The sequence below is a fragment of the Hippopotamus amphibius genome, chromosome 7 (genome assembly GCF_030028045.1).
Source record: "Hippopotamus amphibius kiboko isolate mHipAmp2 chromosome 7, mHipAmp2.hap2, whole genome shotgun sequence".
In the NCBI taxonomy this organism is placed as follows: domain Eukaryota; kingdom Metazoa; phylum Chordata; class Mammalia; order Artiodactyla; family Hippopotamidae; genus Hippopotamus; species Hippopotamus amphibius.
In genome coordinates this window covers 46230551-46253335 of record NC_080192.1, presented here as the reverse complement: position 1 = coordinate 46253335, position 22785 = coordinate 46230551, and the positions used below count along the sequence as shown (strand labels likewise).

At 39.3% G+C, this 22785-nt stretch overlaps 1 protein-coding gene across 1 annotated transcript in view; it reads right to left on the bottom strand.

The window, feature by feature from the left end:
- PTPRR (protein tyrosine phosphatase receptor type R) overlaps positions 1-22785 on the bottom strand; it is a 100501-nt gene that overhangs the window by 8516 nt on the left and 69200 nt on the right. Inside the window, 3 exon segments of the mRNA XM_057743133.1 lie at positions 8203-8316; positions 12281-12438; positions 13780-13890. Of these exon segments, the coding sequence (XP_057599116.1) occupies positions 8203-8316; positions 12281-12438; positions 13780-13890 (383 nt within the window).

Sequence of the window (22785 nt, the reverse complement as noted above, 5' to 3'; positions counted from 1 at the left end):
CAAGTGTTCTGAAAAATAAGTAAATCAAAATGTTCAATTCCTGATCGTCACGTGAGGTAGCTGAAATTCACTAATTAAGGGGATCTCTGTGATTAGTTGGGATTGCAGAAAGATATGGCTCAATGTAAGACAAAGGTTGATAAAAATTATACTAAGAATTGGATATTTTAGCTCTGGAATTATTTTAACCAAGTTTTGGAAACAAAGAACATTCTGGGGACACATATTAGCCTAGGAAACTGAGGGCATATGTGTTCCTCCTCTTAGGTTGTTATAGTTAAAAAAAATCATCAAACTAAAGTGATTAATCAAAACATTTAAACAATGATATGACGCACACTGGAAGCATTTTTCTATCCTGTCTGGGAAGCCACAAGTAAGGTCTTTGGATGTCATTCCAATTTAAGGCTTCCAAGGTAAGGATGTAGAAAGACAACTGCAGATTTCACTACTGATTCTCAAAAGGGAGGATTAGACAGATTGTTTCCTGTTTCTGGGGAAGGAAAAAAAAAAAAGGGAAAGAAGAGGAAAAAAAAAAAAAGGCTTTGGAACCACAAATTATTCTGTGTTTCACTTCCCAAATTCTGTTTTCAAGTTCTTCCAGAGTTCAGAGGTGCCAAGTGGGATGAAAAGAAATACAGTGAGGAAAAAACCGCCTGAGGGCAGCCTACAGTGGAACACATTCCTTTGCTCCCTGCCTGGAGGTCTTTTGACGGTTGCTCCTTAGTCATTCTCCATATGCACGTGAGGCAGTCTCTGCGGATCCTGGACCATTTCATTACTATGGATAATAATTATAATTATTTTTAAAAGGACAAGTGCATCACATACTCAATGTGTAAACGACCTTCATCACCACCTCACACCAAGAAAACACGGTATACACAAGCCTAAATGAATCTCTTGTAGCAGGCTCTAAATATGATGAAAGCTGGCGGGTTTAGCGTTAACAGCAACTGGAATTCTTAATTAGGTGGTATCGCCACAACAATTTAGTGATATTTATGATTAGAGGATTCAAGCAAGATATGGAAGGACTTTCTAAGGAATAAAACGGGATTAATTTATAAGCATTATGGGATTCAAAGTATAACCATCAGGTTGAGGGTCATGAAACATTTTACTCCTACGAAGGGGTCCCCAGACCAGAAGAGGTTGGAGGCCTCCGATATGCACCACTTCTCTTTCTGCATACGTAGACACAGAGGCCTAGAGTGAGAAGTGGTCACACAGGAAACTAGGGGCAGAGCCAGGGTTAGCACTAAGCTCCTTCACATCTGGTCCAGTAATCTCTGCCGCCTCTTTCTCTAGAGGTTGCCTGCTTCCCAGTCTCACTAGCCAGTGCTCTGTCCCATTTGCCTGCTACCTACTTCATCTTTTAATTAAAAATGAATGGCATGGCAATAAAAGAATGACCCATGAATGCACTTCTAAATAAGACACCTGTGCGGGCCTTGCACTGAATTTGAACTCCTACTTGGAAAAAGAGAAATCCTATTTTGGTTCAAAATATGCTCAAAAATATTATTAATAGGAGAATCACAGACTCATGAATCTGCAGTGAAAACTGTAGCATCTATTAATAGAAGTTGCCCGAAAGCCAATAAAAATAATGTCTTGCCAGAGAGTGAGGAATCCACCAAATGGCTTTGTCATTGTTGTTACACTGGAAGCATCCATTCAGCGTAACATGCTCATCTCTAAACCAGACCATTTGAATTTATTGCTAAAAGGCAGACTTGCGATCTGAGTACAAACTGTCTGTTTATGTTATGTTGAATAACAATGATTAAGCATTGTAATTTGTTCTTTCTTTCTTTCTCTTTCTTTTTTTTAATTAGGTTCTTGATCCTACTCAATGCTCAAACTGTTGATTTATCAGTCATGGAACCCATTTCCAGGATCCAAATCCCTTTTTTCTTTTTCTTTGCTGTTAGCCAGGCCCTAGACTTCTCAGAGGAGGCAGATGTAAGTGGTGGGGGGTAAACTATAAAAAAGATGCAGTGTGAAGCTTGGATCACTGGAGGGTAGAGGCCATTATTAAAGAGGGTACGAGAGGACAGGAAAAATCCTATGGAGCTTGGACTCTGCAGAGTACAAAATATTAGCCCTTTGATATAGTGGCTCTGTCTTTCGTAGCCCTTATTATACTCAGCTGGACGCTTCCAATTCGTCCCACCCTTTCCTTTCCCCTTTTTAATGGTCTCCACCCAGGCTCAAATTCCTATGCCATCTCTAGTCTTCTCTTCACCACCAAACTTCTTGAAAGAACAGCTTATGTTTATTATTTTACAACTTCTTTCCCTCCCATTTAGACGGTCTCCGAGGAAAGTTTTGTGTGGTCAAATAAACATGAAAGAGTGCTTCAAGGAAGTAAAATGGATTTCCATGCTGGCGGACACTTCACATCCTTTGAAGCTTTACTGTGTTTTGTGAATATCCAAGTGGAGAGGGGTTCTAAGAAATATAGCATATAGCTTTTTCTCAAAATTAATTGAGAAGCTGTCTAATTTTTTTTTTTTTTTTGGCCTGCGTGCAGGCTAAGAGAGTCTGATACTTAGCAGGCTTTCACAGTATAATCAATCATTAAAATGTGCCCTGAGAAGCAGTGTGGAAAAGTCTGTTAGGGAATCCATCTTGCTCTGCCCAGGTACCTGATGCATGTTCAGCAGAAGGTGTTTAGTAAATGTTTGTTGAATGGATGACTGTACGCATAATTTAAGAGGACTGTTCTGAGCAGAGATCGTGGGTGACTGTTCCACAAGACACAGAATTCACGCCCATCTACCAATACAAACACCCATCCTAAAATATCCCCCAGCAGAGTATCCTGTATGGGCTTGACATGCTCAGTCCTATTAGCCCCGTCCCTCTGTGCTGAGAAGGGCTCTGTATGGCTTCATGCTCTGCCGTCACCCTCTCGAAAGAGTTAATCATTTTTTAAAATGGGGCTCCACATTTTCATTTTGCACTGGACCCTGCAAATCAAAATCAGGTAGCTGATCTTGCCCGAGGTATCCCCTGGTAGAGCTCTTCTGCCCCTTGCCTTCCCAGTGCCCAGAGCTGTCTGGCCGTCTCCTCAACAGCAGGGCTTCTTCTGGAGCCCTTTTGTCAATTCCCCTTCATCAAAACCTCCGTTCTGCACATCTTCCCGATGTGCGGAGCTACACTCTCTCTCGCTAACATACCCTAGCTGGAAAAGGACAGATCACCCCGTTTAAAGTGTTAATAGCCAGGAAGACATAAGGCATCACTCTCACCTCTCAACTTCAGGTTCAAGAAACTTGAAAAAGGAACGACTCTTCACACCAAACACTGGCTCTCTAATAGCAGTGTTTTAGACATTCACCACACACAGATATTTTAGGCACCCTCCATAGACAGATATTTTGGGATGAGGCAACTTCCCTATGTTCCTCAAATTATATTCTTAAGGCAACCGCTGACAGTATCTATTCGCGAAACAGCTCTCCTTCATATTAACCATTGTTTTAAAAATTATGGTGTCATTGCCTTTTTTTACTGGCAAAGAATTATCAAAGAGCTATGTTTTCGTCTAGCAATTTTGCAATAAACATATTCCAAAAGCCTGTTTACTTTTATCAACAACAACCATACCTTTTGAGTTAGAAATCAGAAGTCCCTCATGCCAAAGGGATCTATTTTGCCAGTTTTCTTAGCTAGATGAAATTGGGCAAGTTACTTGATATTTTGAATTCTTTGTTTCCTTATTTTTGAAAAAATGAGGCCAAGGAATATCTCTTTTCTGACTTTTGGGTTCATCTTGGGAGTTGAGACATGTGCTTTAAAGACCATGGTGGAGTGGCCATGATGAAATAAACCTCTGTTGTCAAGAGCACATTTTGGAACGTCTGAAGACATAATCAAAACTGAAGGCAAGGATGGCCACAGAGAACAGGGTTGGAGACAAGGTCTGAAGAACTGATGAAGAACAGTAAGCTGCAAGAGCAGGAGGATGGACATTCAGATTTTCTGAGGCCACTTTTCCCCTTAGGGGCATGAGTTAAAGCTGTGGTTAGTGGCAGCAGTCACCTACGAGATGGAATGTTGAAAATGAAGCATGACGAGGAAAGGATGAAAAAAAGAAGCAAGACATAAGAAGGATGAGGGAAGAAGTTGGATGGGGTCAAAGAAAGCAGGAAGGTTTTCTGTTTTGCTTTTCATAACGACTAAGGAAGTGTACAACAGAAGAAAGAGACAAAAAAAAAAGAAAATCCATATACCCAGAGAACACCATAATTCAAAAAGACACATGCACCTCAATGTTCATTGCAGCACTGTTTACAACAGCCAGGTCATGGAAGCAACCTAAATGTCCATCGACAGATGAATGGATAAAGAAGATGTGGTATATATACACAATGGAATATTACTCAACTATAAAAAGGAATGAAATTGGGTCATTTGTAGAGACATGGATGGACCTAGAGACGTCATACAGAGTGAAGTAAGTCACCGAGAAAGAAAAAAATCGTATATTAACGCACATATGAGGAATCTAGAAAAATGGTACTGATCAACTGGTTTGCAAGGCAGAAATAGAGACACAGATGTAGAGAACAAACATATGGACACCAAGTAGAGGGAACTGGGGTGGGATGAATTGGGAGATCGGAATTGCCATATACACATTACTAATAAGAAAAAAAACACCAAACTGTACACTGTAAATATATGTAGTTTATGGTATGTCAATTATATCTCAATAAAATTCTTTAAAAAAAAGACAAAGAAAATGTTAATCCTGTGAAAGAAGGAGGGCAAAGAAAGACTTTTCAAGGAAAGTTTCAAGGAGACTATCTGCTTCATAAACAACAGAAACAGTGGCTCAGAATTTATGTAGACGGGATCTTGATGAGTAAATCAGTTGGAATGATTTTGAGAGGTGTGTTGGCAGTAATTCAAATCCAGGGAGTAGGGAACCTTTCGGCTTTAGATCAGCAGAGAAGTTGAATATGTTTTGAAAATCCTATCAGGAGTAAAAAGACAAGCCTCGTGGGAAGACCTTGGTGGTGATGGAAGGCCAAGGCTAAAATTCTGACCATTTGCTTTAGGAAGGAAGGAGCCGATAGAGAAGGAATTGTGATATGGTTTAAAAAATGTATTTGTGACTCTCTGCAAAGCTAGAGGACAATTTGGTAGACTTGACAGAGTAATGTGACTGGGAAGTGGAAACCAAGGTGGAGGTCAGGCTACAGAAGCAGGTGGGGGAGGAGGGAGATGGGAGGGTGAATAGATAAGATCTAAGAGTAAGAAGAGCCCAAACAACCAGCAAACCAAGTCCTTTCTTTTTCAGGGTGTTGTCCCAAATAGGGTCAGAGCAGGTGTCGGACATCAATTTGGAGTCTGTTTAGATCTACGTATCTGGCATTCATGGAGCTCTGGCACCAGTTAATAGGAAAGCGGTGCTCAGACATGAACTGCAGTCCCTGGGGGATTTGCCGGTCCCATGCAGGAGCCTTGTTTACAGAAGCACAAAGCAGAAGACATCAAGGTCACTGCAGGAGCCGCTCCAGGCTGAGTGCTGTCCCTCACTCTCTCACGCAGGGCCCTGCTTCTTGGTGAAGGTAGGTCCCAGAGTCTGAAGTGAAGCGAATGGATCCTGTTCCGGTTGGGGTAGACAGTAGTGGATGGAAGGCAAGGGGGTTTCAGGAGACCAAGACAGCAATTACAAGAGGAGGGGGAGAGAGAACTGAAGATGTTCTTCTCATGCACAAAAAGAAAGCATGTTTGGAAGCAGTTACATATGGGGTATGGATGGGCAGAAGTGGGGTGGGGTGTAGAGAGAGGGTAAGAAACCTAGACTGTGTTCTACTCAGTACACCACAGGCGTACTCTCCTCTTAATGTTACTGCGGGCCTCTGGGGCACATATTATTAGTTCCACTCTACAGATGCATGTTCAGGTTTTTGCTATATTTACTGATAATGACTGTGGCTAACCTTGGTTGCATGCTTATGGGCTAGCCACTTTACAAATTGTCTCTTAATCCTTATGAGAACATAGAAAGTAGATACTATTATTACTTCCATTTTCAAGATGAGAAAACCAGGGCATGGAGAAGTGCTATAACTTGCCCAAGTCCACACAGTCAGGAAATGGTGGGAGCCAGGATGCAAAACCAGGCAATACGTTTCCAGAGCCCATAACCTTAATCACCATGGTAAACAGCCTCTAGTAAGCGAGTCAAAGTTAAGAGAAAAATAGAGGGAAGGTACACGCAAAGACTTAAAAATTACTATTTAACAGGAAACAAGAACGATAGGGGTGGGGAAGGTTAAACCTCATCTGGAAAGGGGATTTGAATGTTTAGTTTTTAGAGACTGGAGAAACTTTATTGATGATTTTAATAATAATGAAGATGATGGTAACAGAGTGAGCATTTATTGAAAGGCTTCCTATGTGCCAGATTCTGTTCTAAGTGCCTTATATATATTTTCTCATTGAATTTTTCAGAACAATTCTTTTGTCTCTATTGAAATTCTAGGACCTAGTACACAGTAGGGGCTCAATAAATATTTCTTGCATGACTCTTAAAATGTGACTTTTGTAGTTTTACTTTTAGGAAACTCTAGGTCCTAGGGCTAAATTCCAGGAGGCTCAGCTCCTGTGACTCTGTTGTCTTATTACCTCCCAGCATTTATCTCTTTCTGAAATTGTCCTGTTTATTTCCTTGCTGTTTATTCTCTCTTCTCTCTCTCTCTGTTAGCAGGTAAACTCTAGAAGAGCAGAGACTCACTCATCTTGTTTTAAGTACATGCAGCATTCAGAACAATGCCTTGCGGTTAGGGGGTGATGAATAAATATTTGCTGTATGAATGAAAGAAGAGAACGCACAGCCCAGCTTTCAGAACAACTTCTCTTCCACGATAGCGCAGTGAAGTGCAGAACAGAGAGGTCCACTACTCATGTGCCCATATCGCATCTTTCTCTCTGTGCCTGTTCTCAATGAGCACCTGTTCACTTTCTCCATCACTGACTCAACTGTTCATTTCCCCAGGCTTAGTTCTGAAGCAAGGAAGAAAAGAAATTTCTTGTTTGTTCTGTTTTCAGTGCATAAGCAGAGATCATCCAAAGGCGATCAAACCATCTATACATGAAAACAACTCTTGCCTCACACCCCTTAGGACAGCGACCACAAAAAAACAAACAAAAACCCCCCAAAACCAAAACCCCACACACACATAAGCTGGAATGCCTGCACACTGCTGGTGGGACTGTAAATGGAGCAGCTGCTGTGGAGACTCATATGGTATTCCTTGAAAATTTAAAAATGTTACCATAGGATCCAGCCATCTCATTTCTGGGTAAATACCCCAAAGAATCTCAAATAGCCACTTGCACATCCATGTCCACAGAACCATTACTCACAGCACCCAAAAGGTGGCAGTAACCCAAGGGTCCACTGACAGACAAATGGATAAACAAAATATGGTACATACATAAATGGGATATTATTTAGCCTTAGAAAGGGAAGAAATTCGGGCACATGCTCCAAATGGACGACTCTTGAAGATATTATGCTAAGTAAAATAAGCCAGTAACAAACAGACAAATACTGTATGCTTCCACTTATATGAGGCACCTAGAGTAGTCAAATTCATAGAGTCAGAATATGAATGGTGGTTGCCAAGAAAATGGGTATGTGTTGTTTAATGGGTACAGAGCTTTCAAGATAAAAGAGTTCTGGAGTTGGTTGCATGAACTGTATTTTTAAAAATGGTTAAGATGGTAAATTTTGTTACTTGCATTTTTTTGCCATTAAAAACAGAAGAGTGAAGAAAAAGACGATTCTTGGTAGGATGACACATGCCTCGTTTTTAAGGATCAAGATCCTGAAGTGAATGATTCAGTTAAGTCCAATAAAAATGCAAAGCCCCTATGAAGGAACAGAGGTGTGACACTAAGAAGGAACAGCTACCACCATAAACAACCTGCGTTAGAGACAAGGAAACGTTAAGCACAAGCTCTGGGTTTTGGACTCCTGAGGGTCAGTGTTGCAAATAACACTTTCTTTGATGGCTTTTTAATGTAATGTACATTCTTAAGCCTTTTGCACAAATCTCTATAGCGAGTTAGGACTTCAGAGCCTGTGGTGTTGACAAAGTCAGGCTGATGGGATTAGGTTGTGACCATGAGGCTGTCCTGAAGTTTCTTGCGCCCCCTCCCGCCGACACTCACCTGTCCACACGCAGCTGGCAGACGATGCTCAGCGCGTCCACAACTCCTTCTTCTCTCAACTGTTGGCAGCCAATGGATGTAGCAATAAAACACCCTGTCCTGCCTATCCCTGCGCTGAAAAGAACAGGCAACGAATTATAAGGTGCAGGAAAGACTGCAAAGATAAAATATACTCTTTTAAAAAGTATTTTTAAAATTGGAAACGACGATTAGGATTAATAATAATAATTACAACAGCAGCAGCAGCAGCAGTAGCGGCTTTTGTGTACTGAGTGTACACACCCGGCCCTGTGCGAAGCGCTTTAACGGCATTCTTCCCTTTAGGTCTAAGCAGTAGGATGAATGGGGTGGAGGGAGGTAGTGGGTGGAGAGAAGAGTAAAAAAGAAATATTAGGGCCTGAAATTCGGTAAGGTATGGGCAGTAGCAAGGAGGGAGAAGACTTACACACATGGTAAATGTGAGTGTGGAGGAGTGGAGCAGAACAGTGAGAAAAGCAAAAAGTCACAGGGGACTTGTCCGGAGGACGGGAAGAATGGCAGGCATGCTGGAGAAGGGGGCATTCTGGAATGAGTGCTGATTTGAGGGAGAGAGTGAGGACTTTGGTCTTGGATGTACTGGTGTGGAACCTGCTAGTGCGTAACTGAAGATTCACTTCCACTTAGGAGAGAGCGTGTGGCTAGAAGCACATATTTCCAAGTCTTTTTTTTTTTTTTTTTAAATCAAGGTAAACAGTTATACAAATACACAACTACCTGCTGTGCAAGGTTTACTCAGGAATCTCCTTTAGACAGAGAAGTCATCAACTTAACAAGCTTTCTCAATCTCTCTCTCCCCCTCTCCTTCTCTCTTTGTCTCACTCTCTCTCTCCCTCAGCAGTTTCAACCACCTTTATGTAAATTTCTCTCAAATCTACACTTGAATTCCCCAAGTTTCTCCTAAACTCTAGATTGGCATTCCACCTCCTAGCTGGCACTCTTGCTGTAGCTATTTTACACTTGCTGCATTTCAATGTATCTAAATTCAGTGTATCTAAAACAGAATTAATTATCTTTTTCCTCAATGGCATTACCAGGCGGCCACAAGTTTTCCAGCCTAGAAATCTCAGAGCCATCTTCAACATCTCCCCCTCTCTCACCTCCCACATCCAATCTGCTACCAATTCTTATATTTTCCACCTCTACTGAGCTGTTGGGATCCATGCTTTCCTTTCTATAAACTGTGCTCACGTTTTTGAAATCTTACTTCATGATTAGCAATGATCTCATTATGGTTTCCAAGTCTCAAGACTCTTCCTGGGCTAATTCATGATAGACACACACATAGCTGTTAGGTTCATCTTTCTAAAATAGGGACCTGATCATATTACTCGCTACTCAAAAACCGCAGATGGCTCCCAATGGTCACAGCACAATGTCTACGCACCCTTCCATAATATGACTGAGGCAAACTTTCAAGCTTCATGTCTCTTTGCTGTTGACTTTGTACCCTTTGTGTCATTGTTTTCATTTGAATCATTGCAAAAAACTCTTACTTTCTAATCTTCCTTTTTGTGTTAATGGATATTTCTCCAGTCAGAAATGCCCTCCCTACCACCTTTTAAAACCACAAACATTGGTCCTTTGTTCAAGATCCTGTTCAACATTCTTCCAACTTCTAGAGGCTTTTTTCAATCCTCATGGTTTGAATTAATAGTTCCCCCCTCGGCACTCAAATAGCACTCATTTCTCCTACGTGGCACTTATTTCCTGCTGAATGTGAGTATAGAGGAATTCAGAGGAAGAATGAGTCCCTTTTAGGTGAAGTGTCTATAGAGAGTTTATTTCAATAAAGAGTTAGGCCTTGAACTTTACCCTGTGAATGCAGGCATTTTGGTTATCATGAAGGAGAGAGAATGTTCCACAGATGAAAATGGTATAAGAAAAGAATTGCTGCAGAACAGAAAATATGACGTGTGACAATGAGTAGACTAGTTTGGCTTGAAGAGAAAGTTACATCAGAGGAACGGTGGGAAATAAGACTGGAAAGGTACATTGGGGCCTATAAAGGATCTTATATGGAAAGCTAAATGGTTTGGACTTCATCCTCTAAAAGAATGGTACTTTTTTTTTTTTTTGAATTTGTTGAAAACAATGAGTTTTCACTCCCCAGAAAATTCATCTAACGTAATGTTCTCAAACCTATTCAAATCATTTCAAGTTCACTAGCCCTTGTAGTTAATCCGCAGATCCGAGGTTAAGAACTTTTGCTCTAGGCAATGGGAAGCCTTTGAGAAGTTTTGAGCAGAGACTCCATGTGATGAAAGAGGGTTTTAGGCACCTCATCTGAGAGGAGTGCACAGAACAGGCTGTGGTGGGGGTGGAGCATGGGGAAGCGGGGTGTGTGTGTGCAATTAGCCGACTTCTTCTAAAATACATGGATGAGGTCATAAGGGCCTGAACTTGGGTGGTTGGGCAGGAAGTGATGATTATGGGAGAAGCTTTGAAGGGAAAGCCAATCTGGTGACTGATTAGATTCGGAGGCTGGAGTTGAGAGAAGGGCCAAAGATAACTGTCAACATTTGATGTTGAGTGCCTGGAAAAAAGATGGTCTCATTCTTAGAAATAGCCATCAGAAGGGGAGCTGGTTTTACAGGGGAAATGGTTAGTTCATTTTAGATATCCTGACTGTTTTATGATTTTGGGTGGGGGACACTTCCAGCCATAAAGTATGGCCAATTAGGTATTTTTCTTCAGCCCCAAGCTAAGTTTAGGATAAGGCCTAATGTTAGAAACTAGATAATGACACTTTGGATAAACAGACACATAGTAAGTTTTACCCATAATTAAACCACAAAGGTTCAAAAGAAGGCTAAAATTATAATCTGAAATAATATAATTTATTTATTAAAAATATCATCAAAAGCTATCTTATAAGACTTAGGAGGGTCAGTAAAGTAACAAATTATTTGGAGAAAATATGGAGAATAAATAGCTGGTTATACAAATAACTTTAAAATATACGCATAGGGCTTCCTAGGTGGCGCAGTGGTTAAGGATCCCCCTGCCAATGCAGGGGACACGGGTTCGATCCCTGCTCCAGGAAGATCCCACATGCTGCGGAGCAACAAAGCCCGTGCGCCACAACTATTGAGCCTGCGCTTTAGAGCCCGTGAGCCACAACTATTGAGCCCGTGTGCTGGAACTACTGAAGCCCACGTGCCTAGAGCCAGTGCTTCACAACAAGAGAAGCCACGGCAATGAGGAGCCTGCACACCACAATGAAGAGTAGCCCCCACTCACTGCAACTAAAGAAAGCCCGCGCACAGCAAAAAAGACCCAACACAGCCAATAAAATAAATAAATAAATAAATTTAAAAAAATAGAAATAAAAAAATATGCATAATTTGGGCACACTAACAGGAATACAAGGGGGAAGAGGTGTAAGTCGAAAGGAGAAGACCTCTAAGCTAGACATTGGAGAAGGGAATCACCGCGGACATCTGTTACTGTGTCAGCCCAGCCTCAAGTACTGTGTGTTCTGGTAACAGCATTTTGTTTTCCTCTTGGCAAATTACCACTTGCCCACTTCTCATTTCATACATTTATTACCATCTGTTCTTCATGAGGTGACTTTTATAATAGTTGACTGGTTTTCACCAGATTTGACATAATAATAAATATTATCAAGATACAATCTGACTACAGGCCAAGGGCCATCTTGAAACAACAAAAAGCTGTTGATAATTTAAAAAAAAAAATGTCATTCCTAGCACACATGAGACTGATGAGATTAATTGAATCCATCCACGTGTCAAGGTAGAGGACCGAATGAATAAGATCTCCTGCTCCCTGAACTATTAATTAGAAGTGATCTTTTCTCCACTGTGTGACTGTTTGCTGAAAGTAGGCTTATAATGTCCCTTCATTTCTGTTAAGTATCATCTCTGTCAAGAGTCAAGAATTAGGAAGGTAATCAGTTTCAATGCATATTGAATTTATCAGCAAATCAGAACAAGGAAGTAAAACCCACTTCTACCTGCTCCGTGACTTTACAAAGGATGGACAGCTGCTTGGGCAGAAAGGACAGCTCACCCCTTACCTGCAGTGGACAACCACAGGCCCTCGGCCCGCGGACGCAAGTCTGTCTTCTTCCACATCCAGCATGAGCTGTAGAAGGGGCTGGGCACTGTCTGGAGTCTTGTGATCGGGCCATGAGGTGTACCAGTAATGCTTCACATGTTGGGTGTGACTTCCTTGCTGAAAATAGCAACAGCCACCAAATGCTTCATTTACTTGTGGAACTAAAAGTCACCCAAACCACAACACTGAATGCCTTCTATCACTCCCATCTTGCTGGCAACTTATTTCTAGGTGGAGAAAAATCTAGGAGATTTTTGAAGAATACTCTTTCACCCTGAGAAAACTTTACTGTAACTATGCTGATGGCAAAGTTTGACAGATTTGCTTCTATTAAATGAGAAATACATATTTAATATATATACATAATACAGAAAACAAACATATGCTAAATATATGTTTGTGATTTGTTATAATAAACATAATGGTAGATGAAGATATAGTCAAGAAAGAATCAGGATATAGTATAGTATGTTCCCCGCTCTTTGAACATTCCTTACAGGTCCTTATAAACATATTGCCCAGTATAAGAACACTTAACTTTATACTCAGTCACTCTAATAATTCTACACTCCTCCCAAATTCCAGTTTTTAACAGCAATGAGGGATCCCTGTAGTAAAGGAGCGACAAGGGGGCATGAGATTAGAAATGCTCTGCTTGAGGGTCCCTGCACATCCTCTCAAAACCCAGTGGGGGGCGTGGTGTGGACAAGGCACTCGAGAACATGTGTTAGAACAACTTTCTGTAAGTGCCCTCTTGACATGAATTTCCCATTAAAACCCAGCAGTGCAGCTCTGCCTCTACTCTCTTCTTCTCTGCAGTGATACTGTCCCAGCAATGAGGCTCTAGACAGCACCGGAATCTTTGGGATGACTGCTGTCTAGAAGTAAAAACAATACCATGGCAACATTCCTCAGCACCTGCTGCCCAAAATTTAAAGAAGATAACTTTTCTATGACATAATCTGGTCTGGGAAAGTCCCTATAAATGACTGTAACTCCAAGTTTTGGAAGATTTCATCAACACTTCAGGCTTTTCTTGCCTCCCACAGCCACCCACAAGTGCAGATTTTCCTTTTCACAGTTTCCAAGCCTTGCTCAAATCTGCTTAGACCGAAGTGACATTAAAAAAAGAAATCATGGTACAGTCTCCAGCACAAGCCTTTAGCTAAAGGTGTTCAAAAGGTTAATTCAGAGATGTTATATTTATGCAAATTAGAAGATCACAGCATTCCACTCAGTGAATTTCCTTGATGTCTACTTGTGTTAATTTAATTATTTCACATACTAATAGTAGCTGACAACAAAGAAATACATACGGGAGTGATGATAACTTCTCTTTGATCTTGACATTATTTGTTTAAATTTAATCTGCAGTACTTACTAGGATAAATACTTTCAAAGTAGAAATGTAATCCTCTAACATCTACTTTGTGGACAGCTACAGCTCCACAGTCTTACCTTTAAGACAAGGTTTCGCACGGTGTAGTTATCACATTCATTTACATTGATAACCAGAACCTCGACTTTCCCATATATTCCTCTCTTTTCTGGCCAGTAAAGCACACATTTCTGGAGGAGGGGAAAGAAGAACCCAACAAATATTCATGGTTTTCATTGGCCTTGGAGTATTTTTCATTTAAGCATATGAATAATTTCTATGTAATTTAAAAAAATCAACTATTAATTTTTATAGTTCTGTAAATGAGCTAAAACCACTGAACTATACATTTTAAATGAGTGAGCTTTATAGCACATATAGGGTAAACTATATCTCAATCAAGTTGCTCTTTAAATAAAATATCAATTTTTACATATGTCTGCCAAACACTGTTGCTATTAAACTCTTTCAAAAAAATAAGTAAAGCAAAATTTCCCAAATCCCCACAGAGCAATTAAGGACTAATTAAGAACTGAATTAAGAATTAGGAAGCTAAGATCCAGGTATTAGAGTTTATCACGTTATGAATAGGATTAAAAAGAATGTTGTCCCACAATGACTGAGGCAAGTCACATTTCCTGCTTCAGCAAACAAAAATCTTTAACAAGAGTATCTGTAACGTGTTAGACGCCACAGAATGCAGTCTCCCTTGTATGGAAAGCAGATGTAATGATAGCATACACCTATGGTATTACATTTTCCAGGACCAATGGCCTTTTCACCTATGGGGTGCATTGAAATAAATGTATAGCAGGATTATTTCTAAAATTTTTTGATGGATCCTCTTTGAAGGGTTTAATAGCATTAATAATAATTATATTGCAAGTAAGAAAATGATATCATGGCTAAGGTGCAAACTTTGGAGTCAGAGAGCCTGGGGCCAAATTTTGGTGCTACCATTAATCTGTGAATCCATATGCAGGATACTTCATCTCTCTGGCCTCAGTTTCCTCAAGATTTAATGCATGGAAAGCACTTAGGACAAAGCCAGGCATACAGTAAGTATTCAAAACATGATGTTGTTATTATTATTACTATTATTATCATTATATTTTACAACTACCAGGTTATGGGATGGATTTTTGATCTAAAGTGATTAGATCATTACTTAAATATATTATTTTCATGATATCCAAGCTACATTATTTACAAAACTACAAAATGAGATTCAAGCATACAAATAAACTCACACTATATATTATTTGCCTTTTACACAACTGCAGAAGGACTGTTAATTTTTTACCACGTATTTTAACAACTACGAATGTAAAGTGTGAAAGTTGATGTCTTATTTTCAGCACCCAGGGAAGCAATTTAATTTTAGAAATATTGTTTAAATAGAATTCATCACTTTCTTTCAAACACACATGCATATTTATAGAGAAATTCTCTCACTTGTAGCCTTCCATAGGGACCTTTCAGTCCTCAGATACTTGTTTCTTTACATCTATGTCAAAGGCATATGACCACACTTGAAAAAAATTAAGTACTTAAAAGAGCAGCAGCAAAAAATTTACAGAATTAAAGAATTAAAGGAAAAGACACAAAGTATCAGAGACACACCTCTGGGGCCCTTACCTATGCTAAGTAATAAATACTCTATGTGATAGAGCCACGAGGAAGTCACTTCACCTAGTGGAATCACTGTTTTCCATCCACTACAATAAAAACACATTTGCATCCTCTACCTTCTGGTCCTTTTCCAAACAAAGTAAATCATTTTCACCTCTATTTACATGCCATCCCACCCCCAACACTGTCAAGCAATCAGGCTAAAGGCGTACTCTGGCTAATATAACATTAACATTAAGAAAAGAAACCTTTAGCACAGGGAACTATATTCAAAATCTTGTAATAACTTCTAATGGAAAAGAATCAAAAAAAGAATTATATATATATATGTATAACTGAATCACTTTGCTATACACCTGAAATTAACATAGCATTGTAAATCAACTGTATTTAAAAAAAATTTTTTTAAAGCAACCTTTTAAAAATACAGCAATTTCTTTTCCCTCCTCATTTTTGGGTTGCCAAATGTCTCAGATTTCCCCAGTTTGTTAAAGATAATCATACTAACCAATTTGCCTGCTTTCTTTCAATGAAGCATCAATTATTTCGCTGCAAGACCCGAACTATTGTGTGTCTTAAAACCCATGCCTCCTGGATGAATCCAAGAAGAGTGACAAAGAGTCTTGAAAAAGGTATTGAACAAAGAAAGAGGCATTCAGTGGCCCGGCAGTCTGGCATACGTGCCCCATTGTCCAAGATCAGGGCTGAGCAGCAGGCCCCTCTTTGGGAAGGTGGCTCTTGAAACCGGTAAGAAAAGCTGCAAGGCAGGAGCTCTCAGCCTGCACCCTGACTCTTAACAATACAATCCAGGCTTGTGCACCTACTTGATAAATGGAAGCGCTGCTCGCTTCTCTCCCAAGCTTGCCGGGGCCCTCTTGAATGTTTTTCTTGACTCTTTACCAGAAATGTAATTGGCAGCCGGTTCCCAGTAGACAATGCAATGTGACTTGTTCATTCAAACAACCCTTAATTAGCATCCCATCTCCTTTCTGAGATACAATAGCTTATTTTTACACACTGAACACATTTTTCCCCCTTTTAGGAGAAAGTAGAAAAAGAGACCAGATAAGTGTGGGTGCTTTTGAATATGAGGTGGGGGGGCAGGGGGAACTGCAAATGTAGTTGTTTCTAAGAGCACAAGTTCATGTTCAAATTATTTTTGTGAACAGCTTTTTAGGGTTTCCTTATTGTGGCACGAACAATGATATGAAAAAGGAAAATGCAAGGAAGGAAAATGCTCTCTTACAGATAATATTGTGAAACCACACTAATTGTAGGTAATTAGAAATAGCACGCTATCTAGCAGAGTATATCCCCAAATCATCACTATTCTTCTGCTAGCTGGACGGATTCTTTCAGTAAAATTATCTATTAATTCCAAGAATTCATAATTCGGAGGACAAAGAGGTTTCCAGAAGGTCATGTGTCTCTTGTGCAAACAAGTAATTAGCGAACCCTGACTATAAAGATTCTGGACATCAACCAATTTTTCATAATCAGTGGTTTATAGCAAAAGTTGAACGTAATGCAAAGCAATGCAAACTCATATTTTTATAATCTTTTCTTTTCTTTGACCATCTCTCTCACCCCCACCTTAGGGCTATTTGTGTATAAAGAAGGAGCATGTCTAACTAGCATTTTCGTTGCCTGAAAAAAATCTATTTTTAAGTTACTTTCTTTTTAAATTCTATGCACTTAAAATCAAAGAGATTTTCCTCTATGAACTAAAGACATATCATCACACAGAAAGTGGTTCTAAATAAACAAAAAGAACATACTCAATTGCATTGGTTGCATTCGCATATAAGAAGGACAGAATAGGTGAGATTGTCTAAAATTATTATGGTTTTAGTTACTCTAATTCTTAGTGTTCCAATTAAATATTACTAACATAGGTGCAGCAATTTACTATTAAAAGCACCTTCACCAATGTTATATCATTGAATCCCTTCCACGATCATTTATGTTAGGTAGAGCAGAGAGTAGATGTTGTTATTAGTATTATTTTTATCATTTTACAGCTGTGAAAACTGAAGCTCAGGTGTTTTGGTAAGGGTCTCTGGGAACATCCTCTTGGGGCTAAGACTTTCTGAGCAAACATCACTTTATAAATTCAAGTTTTTGTCTTTGATTTCTGCACTAATAACCAACCCTTTTTTCTCTACAGCATTAACCAATGCCCTCCCTTCCCTCTGTAAAATATGCTGATGCTTGTGGACCACTGAGTGCCCTCCGTCCACTCTCTTACTAAGTCCAGCACGTCTGTTGCTATCTGCTGAGCTGTATGTTCACCACGTAGTATTTATAGCCGAACCACTCAATGACAGCTGTACTCGTTATTAGAGCCCAGTCATTCAGTGAAACTTTACATAAATCAATGAAACATGAGGGTGAAAAGAAAAGAAAAATTGTTCTATGAAATAATTATGTACGTTAATTAGGTTTTCATTGGGGAAAAAAAGTGAATCAGTAAAGAAAACTGCAGTCAAATCAGGTACAAGTGAGACCATTATAAAAGGGTAAAGTTTGGAAATCTAGACAGGATTCTGCATTTATATTGCTTTAAAAATGTTTCTACGTTCTCTCTCATTTTAAAGAAACTGAAATGGGATACTTTAATGATGTATAAAGGGCATGATTTACACAAACTATATGACATAGAACCAACACTAAAAATAAAAAAAGGCAGTCCCGAGCTTCCTCCACAAGAGGGCAGACAGCAGTATCAAGCCAGATCAGCAGTATTTCATCTTGTGGAACTGAAAGCCACAGCCACAGAAAGATAGAGAAAATGAAAAAGCAGAGGACTTTGTACCAGATGAAGGGACAGGATAAAAACCCAGAAAACAACTAAAGGAAGACGAGATAGGCACCCTTCCAGAAAAAGAACTCAGAATAATGATGGTGGAGATGATCCAGGACTTTGAAAAAAGACTGGATGCAAAGATTGAAAAGTTTACCAAAGATCTAGAAGAATTAAAGAGCAAACAAACAGAGATATGCAACACAAGAACTGAAATGAAAAATACCTAGAAGGAACCAATAGCAGATTAACTGAGGCAGAAGGACGAATAAGTGACCTGGAAGACAGAATGGTGATCATCACTGATGCAGAAAAGAATAAGGAAAAAAGAATGAAAAGAACTGAAGACAGCCTAAGAGACCTCTGGGACAATGTTAAACGCACCAACATTCGCATTACAGGGGTCCTAGAAGGAGAAGAGAGAGAGAAAGGGCCCAAGAATATATTGGAAGAGATTATAGCTGAAAACTTTCCTAACATGGGAAAGGAAATAGCTACCCAAGTGCAGGAAGCACAGAGAGTCCCAGGCAGGATAAACCCAAGGAGAAAAAAGCCAAGACATATAGTAGTCAAACTGACTAAAATTAAAGACAGAGAAATGTTATTAAAAGCAACAAGGGAAAAACAACAAATAACATACAAGGGAACTCCCATAAGGATAATAGCTGATTTCTCAGCAGAAACTCTGCAAGCCAGAAGGGAGTGGCATGATATATTTAATGTGATGAAAGGCAAGAACCTACAACCAAGAATACTCTACCCAGCAAGGATCTCATTCAGATTTGATGGAGAAATCAAAAGCTTTACAGACAAGCAACAGCTAAGAGAATTCAGCACCACCAAACCAGCCCTACAACAAATGCTAAAGGAACTTCTCTAAGCGGGAAACATAAAGGAAGAAAAGGACCTACAACAACAACAACAACAAAACAATTAAGAAAATGGTACTAGGAACATACATATCGACAATTACCTTGAATGTAAATGGACTAAATGCACCAACCAAAAGACACAGACTGGCTGAATGGATACAAAAACAAGACCCATATATATGCTGTCTACAAGAGACCCACTTCAGACCTAGGGACACATACAGACTGAAAGTGAGGGGATGGAAAAAGATATTCCATGCAAATGAAAATCAAAAGAAAGCTGGAGTAGCAATAGTCATATCAGATAAAATAGACTTTAAAATAAGAAATGTTACAAGAGACAAGAAAGGACATTACATAAAGATCAAGGGATACATCCAAGAAGAGGAGATAACAGTTATAAACATATATGCACCCAATATAGGAGCACCTCAATACACAAGGCAAATGCTAACAACTATGAAAGAGGAAATGCAAGGCAGAAATAGAGACACAGATGTAGAGAACAAACACATGGACACCAAATGGGGAAAGCAGGGAGGGTTGGGGGGGATGAATTGGGAGATTGGGATACCAAATTGTACACTCTAAATATATGCTGTTTATTGTCTGTTAACTGTATCTCAATAAAAGTTCAAAAAAAAAAAAAAAGGCAGTCCCACAATAAAATAGTGAACAAATCTGAATATGAACAAATGTACCTGTTTTAAGACAAAATGAAACAGAGTCTTTTTGTGTGTTTAAGTCTCCACTCTGACTTTTCTTTTTTGGATTAACTGTGTCAAGAGGGTTTCTAACTATAGTTAGAAGTAGAGCAGGCTCCAGCAACTGAATAGAATCTGGAAGATTAAAAATTAAGGTGCCAATTTATATTTGGAATGTAAGCATGTCTGAAAGGACAGGTGAATAATTTTTCTTAGGGGCTCTCAGGCTCTGAAGTTCTGGTCACTTTTTTTTTTTTTTAAAGAACTTTTATTGAGACATAATTGACAATGAAGTGCATATATTTAAAGCGTACAATTTGATATTTTTTTCTTATTAGTAATGTATATATGACAATCCCAATCTCCCAATTCATCCCACCCCATCCCTGCCGCTCCCCACCCCCCCGGCGTTCCCCCCTTGGTGTCCATATCTGGCCACTCTTAATTGCTTCGATAGCCTAACTGTCAAGCCCCTGGTCATTCAGGAAATGAGCTTAGGCTGCTGGGCGTTGCCTGGCAGTGCTAGGTCAGACTGCTTCTCTAGATACCGAATACCTAATTCTGGTCCTCCAGGAGAGCTGAGTACCAGTCAGTGCGTCTCCACTGTGCTCCAGCGTTACCCTCCCTGACCTTGTTGGACAGACTCTCTGATTATGGGACTTTGTTAGCTCGCCTATTTTCATTCTTGGTACAAAGGCAGAATCCTCTTGCGCACCCCACAGTTCAGAGACTGATCTCTAACTTGAGCAGAACGCCCCCAACACAGTTCCAATCCACACTTCCAAATTGTCCACTACTTTGAACAGATTCAACACTTTTTTTTTTCTTCTTTAAACCAAGTTAAAATGCCTTGCCCGTCTCCTCTTTCCTTCCTAGAGAGAATGGTTAGAGATTTTAACCTGGACTATAGGCAGTCCCACACACTGCTCTCTGCTCACAATCACTGCTTGGACTGCAACTTTCTCCTTTCCCACTGAAGTAGGAAGAAGACTTGAGGAGGGTGTGTATAGTGGTGAGAAGGAAGAGGATGAGCTGAGAGTCAGGTTGCTGGCTGTTTGGCCTTGCACAGGTTGCTTAACCTCCCTGTGCATCAGTGTCCTCTTTCAGTGGGACTTAAAAATGTGTTGATTGTAAAGATTGATTCCTAAGCATGTCATTAGTGCTCAACAGTATTAGTTATTTGGAAATCAAACAGCACAGTTTCTAGACTTTCTATGTATATTTGATGAACTGTCTAGATTATCTAACAAACTAATTTTTTTAGCTGATTTTGAATAGTTGAGAAGATGTGTTTTCATTTCATGCATTTAGAATATAATATAGCATAATTAAAGTTTAATTTCTAGTGTTTTATCAGAAAAATTTATTTTCTCTTCAAATGTACAGCTTAAAAAGCTCTATTTTTAAGTATAATTTACTTAAATATTGAATAGCCGACCATTCCCATCTGAATACCCATCAGATTTCATAATGAAACTTAAGGTGAACATGAGATATACTTAATTAATACTTATATTGCAAAAAAAACACACGTTTTTGGATGTATTTCATTAAGTAAAGACACCTATAGTAGCTGTGATTTGACTTAAGGAAGTTACCGCTTATCTACTTTTGTATTCTTAAGATTCTTATAGGCTGCCATTCATAAATTTTAAAATGATCTCCTGATCTCATTGCAAACTGTCTTCCACCTCTCTTACTCTACCGTATGTATCCTCCACCCCCTCATAGCACCTAACACTTTGTCCCTGTATATATTTAAAATTTTTGTTTCTTGTTTATTTTCTCTCCCCTTTTAGACTGTAACTCCATGAAAGGAGGGATCTTTGTCTGTTTCATCAATAAAGATATAATCCAAGTGCCTACACTGATGCCTGATGGTTGATAGTTGATAAATATCTGTCAAGTGAACGAGTGAATGTGCACAAATACAGCACTGGATGTTTTATAAAGAGGAATGTACTGAATGTCCTCAAGGTTAGCTGGAGAATTCCAGATGCTAAAGATGATGGTACAGTTAGATATATTTCTGGAAAACACATTGGGAACATCTTTTTTCAAAAGTTCACAATCATTTATCCAGGTCATTTCACACCTAAAAATGTACATTAATTAAATAATCGAAGATGTGGATAAAATGATTGGAAATGACAAATATTTATTAATAAGGGAATGATTACATACATTTTAGCCTCCACACAATGAAATTCTGGCAGTCATTTAAAATCATGTTTCTGATGAGTTATTAATGACACAGAGAACACTCATAATATAATGTTAAAAGCAGAATGTACAGTGAATACAGAACACTCTTTTATTCTCTATATTCTTCAGCAAAATTTGACATTCCAGTCCCAACTCCCTTCACTCCCTGCTATGCTCAGATACCATCACACTGCTCAACTCATGCAGGCTGTGTGGTGTCTTGTCTGCCTCTGCGTGCAGTTGCTTTGCCTGGTTTCTGTTCCCTTGTGCACCTACGTACGCTGCGGGCCCCTACTGAGAAACTGTAAGGCACCACATGAGCTATGTGGACAAAGAAATGTACCTGTTTTTTCCATAATTTTATCAGATAGAGAAAAGAAGGGAATGAAAACAGGGACTACTTAAAATATAATTTCTTTATTTCACTTTTAGAGGTTAAACTGCTTGCAAAGTGCTGAATAGGTCAATGCAGAAAATGGCATTTGTAAGTATTTAAGTCACACAGCTGAGCTCAGATGAAAGATGTAAATATTAAGAAAGAGTACAGCTGTGTTAAATACTGGAGAGAAGTATTTTGTTAGGCTAAATCACCAAGTAATTCCTGCACTTCATGAAAGATAAATTCAGTGTCTTACTGCTCCCTGAAGCCAACAGTGGGTCCTTTGCCTTTTAATGTCTTGCATCTGTATTTGGCCTCTTTATTATGTTGGGGCAGTGATTAAGAACACGAGCTTCGGAATCAATTAAACCTGGACTAAAATTTGGACTCCATCACTCACTTACTTTGAGGCTGTAGGCCAATGGTTTAACCTCTTAGCTTCAAGTTTCTCATCCCTAATATAGGGATAGGAAATCGTGCTTTGTAGACTC